Source organism: Hemiscyllium ocellatum, chromosome 30 (assembly GCF_020745735.1).
Source record: "Hemiscyllium ocellatum isolate sHemOce1 chromosome 30, sHemOce1.pat.X.cur, whole genome shotgun sequence".
Classification (NCBI taxonomy): Eukaryota; Metazoa; Chordata; class Chondrichthyes; order Orectolobiformes; family Hemiscylliidae; genus Hemiscyllium; species Hemiscyllium ocellatum.
Genome location: NC_083430.1, coordinates 43,236,458 through 43,247,595, shown reverse-complemented (window position 1 = coordinate 43,247,595; position 11,138 = coordinate 43,236,458). Strand labels below are relative to the sequence as shown.

Sequence of the window (11,138 nt, the reverse complement as noted above, 5' to 3'; positions counted from 1 at the left end):
TAAACCTCCATAAGGTCACCCCTCAGCCTCCAACGCTCTAGGGGAAAACAGCCCCAACCTATTCAGCCTCTCCCTATTCTTTACATCGAAGACACTAAAGCTTCAGTCAGACTGTCTGGACTCTGTTCATATGAAGGAATTTCAGGTGTGGAACTAGTGCGAAAATTGGGCCATTAGTAAGTGTTTACTGCACAAAAAGAGACCATTCATCTTTCCTGGTCCATACTGTGCTGTAGGCTCCACAAAAGCATCCCCCCATCTGCATCAATACGTCCATGTGACTCAAGTGCAGCTTTTAAACTCAATGCTGGACTTCAATGACTAGACTAATACTTTAGAGTCCAGCTGGAGAAGGTGTTGGGGAGCAAGGGGAAATCAGATCTTCCTAACTCCTCAAGACTGGCTCCCTATAGAATGAGTTGTCCAAATCAATGGAGTACAGCTCCAGTCCAGCGTGAAACTAGGCTTAGAAAGGTTTGCTGAGCCGCATGAGCACTTCAAATTTTTAAAAAGTCAATAAAGTGTACGCACTTGTGTCTGCTCCTGTCAAGAAACAAAAAGGTCATCAACCTGAAATTTTAATGGCTCCCACCAGGGGGTGGTGTGGAGGTGGTGAGGTGTCAAATGGCCCTGTTGGATGCTAAAGCATTGGTGACAGGTCTTTGGAGCAACCCTGCAAGCCTGAAGGGGGAAGCGTGGGAACAGAAGGTCTAACCTTTCCTGATACGGACAAGAGAAGCCCTCCTGCTGTTCCAGTGCACTGGTAAGAGCTTCTTCTATTTCCAGATCCACATCCTTATGTTTTCACCTAAAAGAAAAAAAACAAAGCAACTCCCCACCACTAACAATTGTGGCAGTGTGCACCCGTCCTCAATCTGAAGAATAAAGACAAACATTCTTGCCACTTGCTCTAAAGAGGTAAAAAAAAATTCTGATTGCGGGTAAGCCGTCCTGCCTTTTTTTAAAGCTTTAATTCCTGAATGGGATGGGTTAAAATTTCTCCTAGATGCACCTCAACTTTTGTCTGGCAAGCAGAGAGAGGCCTGCAGTATAACTGCAGTCTTGCTGGCCTGCACTTAACCCTTTACAGTCACTTGCGTCAGCCTTGCAGTTTCTTATAATCACAGTTTTGATGACTTGGTCACAAACTATTAGTAAGCGAAGGATTTTGGTATGGTTGTGGATTGTATATGAATAAAGCATCTGTCCTTGAAAGCAGAAGAATGATTAATAACCAAGGTGATTTCTGCCACCTCTAATTTCTTTCGAACAAATTAAAGTTTCTGATTTTGAAAAGATCTTACTGCAAACTGGAAGGACATAGCTTAACCACCTCATCAGAAAACTGTCCGGCAGTCAATGATTACAGAAATACAGACAATGTTACAAGAATGCAAAATTATAAAAGTTCAGAACAATTGTATCCTGCTGCAAGTTTTAGGTGAAATCTTCATATTTCCCATTGATATGTTTGAAATGTCTTGTGCTGTATCTTCCAATGTCATACATGTCCACATTTTCAATACAAGTAGACATGCCAATATGCCATTATATAACTTACTTTAGTGAAGATATTTTACCATAAATATTGCACTGTTTAACAGACAGCATATTTAATATCTGCATTGAGTGAATAATGATAAAACAAAAGACTTGTACTTAAATATAATAAAATTCTAAAAGGTTCCTGTAGTGCAATTCAGAATGTCAGCATTATCGCGATTGTATTCTCTTGTTCACACTTATGCAAAAAAGCTTAACTTAATTATGTCACTTAGATGCATCAAGTATGGTGAATGTACCATCCCCTTGTACAGAACTGTGTGGAAAAAAAAAATCAAAGTACTAAAACGTACAATGTGCGAGATAAATGCAGACAGATTAATGTTCCTAAAAACACAAGATTCAGTAGATTGGTCTCTCTTTCTCTTTATCATATGTGAAATGACAGGAAAAATGCACTGTTACCATAGAGTTGGCTTACAGTTAGCATCGTTTGAGTCGTATGAGTTTTTGGAAAGCCTGTTTGAAGTCCTCATTGAAAGCTGTGTATATGACAGGATTGATGAGTGAATTTAAATAGCCGAGCCACGTGAAGAGGTCGAAGAGCACAGGATGAAACCAGCATGCCTCTTTGCAGATGCCCATTACCAAGGCCACCACAAAGAAAGGGAGCCAGCAGAAAATGAAAGCGCCAAGGATGATCCCTAGGGTTTTGGTGGCCTTGCGCTCTCTAGCTGCACAGATCCTCTTTCTCTCCAGGACGCTATCGGACACTTTGACTTTGATGTGGTTCAGGTAGACAGGAGATTCACTAGAATGAGGGAGAGTTTCCTGGCTGTTAAAGCCAACGGAACACAGCGAAGATCCGGTTGATCCACTTATGAGTTGTACTGTGGTGAAGCGCTTTCCGAAGGCTGAGGGCGGTTTCTGAATCCTTGATCGGGCTGCCATGTAAATTCTGCCGTACAGTATAATTAGCAGCACGCTGGGGATGTAAAAGGCTCCAAAAGTGGAGTAGATGGTGTAGAATATCTGGTCGGTGTTGACTACACATTCCTTGAGTTCATCAAGAGCTTTTGATTGCCTCCAGAATAGTGGCGGGATGGAGATGCAGATTGAGATGACCCAGACTACAGCTATCATCAGGCCCGCTCGACCCGGTGTGCGACGCTTCGTGTACTCCAAGGCATCAGTGATGGCCCAGTATCTGTCCAGAGCAATGACACACAGGTGCAAGATGGATGCAGTACAAAACGTGATGTCAGAAGATAGCCAAATGTCACACATGATCTGTCCTAGAGTCCAGGTCTTGATGACAGTGTAGACAATGCTGATGGGCATCACCATAATAGCCACCAGGAGGTCCGTGACAGCCAGAGACCCAATGAGATAGTTGGCGGGAGTATGGAGCTTCCTCGTGAGGCAAATGGTGACAAACACAAATGAATTGGAGAGGATGGTTGCCAAGGTGATGATGCCCAGAACGACAGACAGCGAAATCCTCAGCCCTAACTGACTGTTTTCATTCCAGGTGATTAGCATTGCCGAGGAATTTTCTGAGGAATTAGTTATTGTACCTGGAAGAGAAACTAAAGTGGAAGAGTTATCGTGGTCCATCGTCAGTGAGATTGGTTGGGCAGATCTGAATAAGAGTCATTGTTTGTTTCCAGCCCAGTTTGCCTGCAGCACTGCTGTCATATTCTTGACAAAAACTAAAGGGCAACTGTTGTCATTCTTGCTTAGAGTGATGGTTGATCCATCTTCACAGCCAATATTTCAAATCTATTTCATGAAAAAGAAGAAATCCAACTTATAATGTTATAAACCTGATACCAAAAGTCAAATAGTAGCACTCCTAATTGAGGTTATTTTAACAGTGTCAAAAAGTGTGGTGCTGGAAAAGCACAGCAGGTCAGGCAGCATCCGAGGAACAGGAGAATCGACGTTTTGAGCATAAGACCTCATCGAAATGTCAATTCTTCTGCTCTTCGGATACTCCCTGACCTGCTGTGCTTTTCCAGCACCACACTTTTTGACTCTGATCTCATGCATCTGCAGTGCTCACTTTCTCTTAGTTATTTTAACAGTGCCTATTACTACACGTTGAGATCATTTGCATTGAAGTCAAAACTTCTATAGCTGAAGTGCAGATCTACTGAGGGAACTTGCATGTCTCATAGAAAAGGATAATTGGACATTAACAATATTTTAAAAAAATGTAATACAGTTTCTAGTGATCAACAACAAATTTATTTCATGCCTTTCACAATTATAGGATGTCCCAAAAACACTTTACAGTGAATTAATTATTTTCCTCCCTGATGTGATCACTGTTGTAACACAGGAAACACTGCAGCTAATTTGTAGACAGCACACTCCCATAGGTGCAGAGTAATGTCTTTCAATGATGTTGTTCGAATGAGAAATATTGGCTGGGACACCGGGAGAATTGGAATCCCAGGGCAAATTCTGAAGGAACACTATATTCCCTTGGTCAGCACAGGATTGTCAGCCTGGAGTTTGTACTCATTTCTCTGGAGTTGGACTTGAACCCATAACCTTCTGACTCTGAGGACAGGGCTACCTATGGAATCACAACTGGCAGAATGTGTATAGTTGCCTGCAATCCTACTCTGAGGTATAAATTTCCTGACTGCACTGTTTACCTCTCCCATGCCTGGTTTCCTCAAGGATAAATAGCTTCTGGATCATCTGTTCTGGAATTCTTGCTGTTTATTTAAATTCATCCCTTTAGCACAAGAGACAATTTTTAAAATCCAAGTGTAAAATCTGAAAGGAAAAAAAATAGGGTTTCTGAAGACAGTTATTTCCCAGTGGCTCGGAATCTCTCGGGACAGATGGGACTCACTCACCCAATGTGCTTATGCTAGCTCTTTCAAAGTGTTACCCAGTTAATCCCACTCCCTTCTCTTTCCACACACACCAGGAAAAAAAGGCTTAAAGGACCCCTACACAGTGGAAGCAGGCCATTCGGTCCATCAAATCCACACTGACCCTCTGCAGAGCATTCCACCCAGGCTCTCCCCATCCCCCATCCCTATAACCCTGCATTCCCCATGGCCAATCCACCTAACCTGCATATCTTTGAACTGTAGGAGGAACCCGAAGGAAAACCACGCAGACATGGGGAGGATGTGCAAACTCCACAGAGACAGCTGCATCTTGAGAGCAGTATACATTGATTGCACAGTGTTTTTCACTGCAGAGCAACTTCATGGGGATTGCTGTTAATCCAAGGAAATCAGTAAGAATGTTCCAAGCACATTCTTTGTGAAGACACACCATCCTCACTACAAACAACAAAATCCCATAGAACCTGGGCAAGGATAGAATTTGTGAAAAACGTCACATTAGCTTTAGATGAAGCACAGTCCAGAATCTGAAATTATTTCTCAAGTGTGACAACAAATTAACCCTTTGAGGGCTACAGCAGTTCACACAGACGTGCCACTGTTAGATTAGATTACTTACAGTGTAGAAACAGGCCCTTCGGCCCAACAAGTCCACACCGACCCGCCGAAGCGCAACCCACCCATACCCCTACATTTACCCCTTACCTAACGCTATGGGCAATTTAGCATGGCCAATTCACTTGACCCACACATCTTTGGACTGTGGGAGGAAACCCACACAGACACGGGGAGAATGTGCAAACTCCACACAGTCGCCCGAGGCGGGAATTGAACCCGGGTCTCTGGCGCTGTGAGGCAGCAGTGCTAACCACTGTGCCACCGTGAGGCAGAGATTTAGTAATCCACTTCATGACACTGGTTTATATGGATTTCTGAGCGGCAATGATCAAAATCATCACAATTACATTAGCAGGAAGTCCCAGTCTCCGACCCACAGAGGATTATAGACTCTGAGACAAATGAGACAGGATAAATAACCCAGGGCCTGGTGTAATGATCTCCAGTTCACATTGCAGCTGGCAATTTGAGTACAGGAATTCAGCCGAAGGTCTGGGAATAACACTGTCCTAAGTTAAAGTGATCTCGAGTTGAGGGATTGTCACAACAAGCAAACTGGTGCTCTCAGGCAGGAAATCTGCCAGGCTTACCCAGGCTGGGGTCCTGGGTTCAAGTCCCACCTCCTCCGGAGATGTTCATAGTCACTGCATCCCTAAATGGGCGGATTAAAAAAAACCTTATCCCGCCTGGTTTGTGTGAGATCCTCGTTTCAATCTGACTGATACTCTTCAGCTCTCTGAATGAAGAGCCTAACACGAGGAAATTAAAAGACCAGTCTCAGCTTGACCAGTAAGGCTTACAGAGTTAATTTAACAAAAAAAAATAGCGCTTTAAACATTAAAGAAGTGATTGGGAGCAAAATGTGGGGCTCCACGGTCACAGAAATGAAGAGTGATGAGGCCTGTTTTACTTAACGGCAACCTGGGGCGGTTAAATATTAAATATTCACACGGCGACAGCATCCCGAAGGAAACCCACCCTCACTGAGGAAACAAATCCCTCAGCGCTCGGGAGGTGGCAGACTAACAGCGAAACCTCAGTGTTGGAGAAAGTATCCAATTAGCAAAAGATAAAGACACCAAACTCTCAATGTTCTCACATTCTGGTTCGTGTTTTCAGACCGTGACGATTTTGGGGACTCTCGAACACAGCCTTACAACAACAAAAAGACAAATCATTTCCCTTGTCAACGGACAGAACTGGGGTCACTTTGGGGGGGGGGGGGGGGGGAGTGAGATTCTGACAGGCAGGTATTTATGGACTGGAACAGAGCTCAGGACTGATGCAAACACGTCCGATTCTCCCCGAATAAAATCACCAGAAAGTGACCGGGAAGTGGGCGACCGGACCAGCCCGAAATTTGCAACCTCCAACAGGACCGACCTGCAAATGAACTGAACACCTAGCCCCTCCTCCCCAACATAAAAAAAAAGCTGCAGAATTAAAGTTGCGAAAGAGAAACATGAAAACGAGAGGAGATATTAAACACTGAATTAATGATTAAAAGCCGAAAGAGATTTTTTAAACGATTAATTACAACGCGTTTACGCACATTCTGAGTAAACATGTTCATGAGTTTTTAAGTGTATATTTCGAAAGCTAATGGGAGATATACTTGCCAGTCTGCTTTCACTTATATTGACACATGCAAAAAATACAATAGGAGAAACTCAGCAGGTCCGGCAGCATCTGTGGACAGCCTGATCCCAGCCTGATCCTCTGTTTTAGCTCCTTGTCCCAGCTTCTGTCAGTCCTCTCCAGCACAGAACTTTTACCTGAGGATGCCCAGCACAGCCCCCGGTCCGGCTCGGTTTCTTGCCCAGTGCCCGGTGTACACCTCTCCCTAACCTGGGAGCACAGAGTCTGCTGTGGGCGAGCAGAGCGATTCTCCATTAACATTCTCCACACTCTTCAATCACTCGGTGAAGCCGTTCCCCCCCCCCTCCCTCCCCCCTCCCCAGGTGAAACAGCGTGCCTGCGATAGAATGAGAGAGTTAAAGGAGTCCCTTCTCTCTAGCTCTCTCTCAATGTTCTTACCTCTTTCGGAAGAATTAAAGCCCACTCACAAAGAGTTGTTGTTGCCTCAGCCGTACCCTACACAGGAGCCAAATGTACAGCAAATCACGAGGAGAGCGGCAGTACCCAGGGTAGCAGGACGGGACTATCTGCAGGCAGCAGCTGGTCCGGTCCATTGCCTCTACCCCTAGTGGGACCAGGCAGATGCAGTGCGAGTGGAGTGGCGCACTGCTGCTTCTTGTTGGATTGTGTCTGAGTCCCAGCTCTCACACTGGCCCGAGGTGCACAGAACATGGGATCCAGCAGGCACCAGGAACAGGAATGGACTGTATATACAGGCTCCCCTTTTGTCTGTCTGTGTGTACGTGGAGAGGTGGTGGGGAGAGATCTAATGCAACACTGGACCCGGGTTAGTTTGTGAAGGGGAGGGGATGCTATAATTAGAGAATGCCATCCAAACCCACGGCTGTGTTTGTGCAAATGTACCGGGACCGTTCAAGGAGATGAGTAAGCCAGACCCCCGGCGTGAATCATCATGCGGTTTGTGGGATCTTGCTGTGCGCACGTTTCGCTGACGCCTCCCCCTGGCGTGAAGAGCCTGCAAGAGCCGTTCATTGGCTGTGGAGTTGTTTGCCCGAGTCCCAAGGCCGGAAACAGCCCGAGTTGGATGCTCACTATTTCTGTTGATCGATTCTTCTCCTGTGGGGGCCCAATCGCAAAGCAATAATCCGACCATCCATTTTCATCACCAAGTGTTCCAATAAAATGCCTCCTCTCATAGAAATGTGGGCTCTTGTGGTGCAGTGGTAGTGTCCCGATCTCTGAGCCAGGGGATCTTGGTTCAAGTCCCACTTGTTGCAGAGGTATGTAATAACACTCAGTCAGCCAGCACTATCATACCTGCCCTCCAAGGGGATGGGGAGGGGGCGGGGGTGATGGTAAAGACTGTCACACATCCCCTTCCAGAGTGTGGTTTAGCAAAGGAAGTCTGGAGATTGATGCAGTGGGTGTTTGTTGAGGTTTATCTTGAGCAGCTCCATGACATGGGTTTCTGTGATCGATGGTCTGTTCCCAGGACACACACCAACTCAGTGAAAGATACTGTTTGGTCTGCCTGAAACCTGAGCAAGGAGTTGACTCTGACCAAGTGTTGTAGACTGGCACATTCCAATGTCCAGGGCTATGTACTGAGGGATGCACTGAAGCTTGGGGCAGCTGCTGCCAAGGCACAGTAGGGAAAGACAACTCTGAGTGAAGGTAAATGTGGTTCCTTCAGTTATTGGAGTGCCTCAATCCATGTAAATATAGTCTTGTATGTGTAGGAGATGTCTTTGCTTTATTGGGATAGAATCAAACTCAAATGTTTGTTTGTTTACTTGATCTGCTACTGTTCAGAACGGAACTGCTGTTGTGACAATGCATGTGTACAAAGAGTTTTTTTAATGAATAAAGTATGTTTTTGAAATTAAAAACATCCCTGTGTCCAGGTTGAAGATGCTAGAAATGTGGGCTGTAGTGTCCGTACCTCTGGATTAAGAGATTTGGGGTCAAGTCCCACCTGCTCCAGGGCTGCGGAATATAATCTCTGAATAGGTTGATCAGGAAACAAAAATAAAAACTCACGTAGAAATGTAAGGGCCCCAGCAGTGCTGTGGTAGTGTCCCTACCTCTGAGCCAAGAGGCACAGGTTCATGGCTCCCCTGCTCCACATATGTGTATAGTAAAAACATCTCCGATCAGCTGGAGTTGAAAATATTCACATAGAAGTGTAGGACTACATTGCCCTTGAGGGGTCTGCCCAGAAAGTGATTTAGAGATGGCAAACAGTAATTGAAAACATGCCGGGTGATTTGATGGTGTGAAAACAAAGTTGTTGAGGTGTGTGTCACTGGATAAAGAGAAGGAAAACATACAGAAAAATATTGGAGCTGTAGTGCTGAAGTGGCAGTATTTATACCTCTGAACCAGGGTTCCTGAGCCCACCTGCTTTAATGGTGTGCAATAACATCTCTAAACAGGTTGATTAGAAAATATCTACATAAATATGTATCATTTCAGCTGAACTGCCATTTCCTTCTCAACTGGTATGTTCTCAGTAATATTCTTCAGGTAACCATCAGATTGAATGTAATTTTGCTGCAGAATTTAATTTATATATGCTGTATATGAGCATTGCTACAAATACAACACACTAACTACAGGAAACTTCTCTGTGCTGAGTACATTGTTACAAATACAACACAATAAGTACACAAAACCCCTCTGTGCTGGATTACATTGTTACAAATACAACACACTAACTACAGGAAACTCTTTGTGCTGAGTTACATTGTTACAAATGCAACACACTAACTACAGGAAACCTCTCTTTGCTGAGTTACAGCATTACAAATACAATGCATGAATTACAGGAAACCTCTCTGCTGAGTTACATTGTTACAAATACAACACACTAACTACAGGAAACCTCTCCGTGCTGAGTTACAGTGTTACAAATACAACGCATGAACTACAGGAAACCTCTCTGTGCTGAGTTACAACGTTACAAATAGACAATAGACAATCGGTGTAGGAGTAGGCCATTCTGCCCTTCGAGTCTGCACCATCATTCAATATGATCATGGCTGATCATCCTTAATCAGTATCCTGTTCCTGCCTTATCTCCATAACCCTTGATTCCACAATCCTTGAGAGGTCTATCCAACTCTTTCTTAAATGAATCCAGAGACTGGGCCTCCATTGCCCTGTAGGGAAGAGCATTCCACACAGCCACCACTCTCTGGGTGAAGACGTTTCTCCTCATCTCTGTCCTAAATGGTCTACCTCGTATTTTTAAGCTGTGTTCTCTGGTTCGGCACTCACCCATCAACGGAAACATGTTTCCTGCCTCCTGGGTGTCCAATCCTTTAATAATCTCATATGTCTCAATTAGATCCCCTCTCAGTCTTCTAAACTCAAGGGTATACAAGCCCAGTCGCTCCAGTCTTTCAGTGTAAGGTAATCCTGCCATTCCAGGAATTGACCTCGTGAACCTATGCTGCACTCCGTCAATAGCCAGAATGTCTTTTCTCAAATTTGGAGACCAGAACTGCACACAGTGCTCCAGGTGTGGTCTCACCAGGACCCTGTACAGCTGCAGAAGAACCTCTTTGCTTTTATACTCAATCCCTCTTGTTATGAAGGCCAGCATGCTATTAGTCTTCTTCACTACCTGCTGTACCTGCATGCTTACCTTCATTGACTGGTGTACAAGAACACCCAGATCTCTCTGTACTGCCCCTTTACCTAAATTACTTCCATTTAGGTAGTAATCTTCTTTCCTTTTCTTGCCACCAAAGTGAATAACCATACATTTATCCACATTAATCTGCATCTGCCATGCATCTGACCACTCACCTAACTTGTCCAGGTCACCCTGTAATCTCCTAACATCCTCATCACATTTCACCCTGCCACCCAGCTTAGTATCATCAGTAAATTTGCTAATGTTATTGCTGATACCACCTTCTATATCATTAACATATATTGTAAAAAGCTGTGGTCCCAGCACTGATCCCTGCGGTACCCCACTGGTCACTGCCTGCCATTCCGAAATGGAGCCATTTATCAGTACCCTTTGTTTCCTATCAGCCAACCAACTTTCAATCCAAGTTAGTACTTTTCCCCCAATACCATGCGCCCTAATTTTGCTCACTAACCTCCTATGTGGGACTTTATCAAAAGCTTTCTGAAAGTCCAGTTACACTACATCTACTGGATCTCCCTTGTCCATCTTCAGAGCTACGTCCTCAAAAAATTCCAGAATATTAGTCAAGCATGATTTCCCCTTCATAAATCCATGCTGACTCTGACCTATCCTGTTACTACTATCCAGATGTGTCATAATTTTATCATTTATAATAGACTCCAGCATCTTTCCCACCACTGAGGTCAGATTAACTGGTCTATAATTTCCTGCTTTCTCTCTCCCACCTTTCTTAAAAAGTGGTACAACATTAGCCACCCTCCAATCTGCAGGAACTGATCCCGAATCTATTGAACTCTGGAAAATAATCACCAATGCATCGACGATTTCTCGAGCCACCTCCTTCAGTACCCTGGGATGTAGACCATCAGGCCCTGGGGACT

At 44.5% G+C, this 11,138-nt stretch overlaps 1 protein-coding gene across 1 annotated transcript; it reads right to left on the bottom strand.

The window, feature by feature from the left end:
• Nucleotides 1-1,986: 1,986 nt before the first annotated feature.
• Nucleotides 1,987-3,175, bottom strand: LOC132829920 (5-hydroxytryptamine receptor 1D-like). Its single transcript, XM_060847340.1, has one exon. The coding sequence runs from the start codon at nucleotides 3,118-3,120 to the stop codon at nucleotides 1,987-1,989; it is 1,134 nt and encodes a 377-aa protein (XP_060703323.1). The 5' UTR covers nucleotides 3,121-3,175.
• Between the last annotated feature and the right edge of the window lie 7,963 nt (nucleotides 3,176-11,138).

What these genes read in the sequence shown, in the direction of transcription:
- LOC132829920 (XM_060847340.1), bottom strand. Translation starts at nt 3,120, where the DNA reads ATGGACCACGATAACTCTTCCACTTTAGTTTCTCTTCCAGGTACAATA.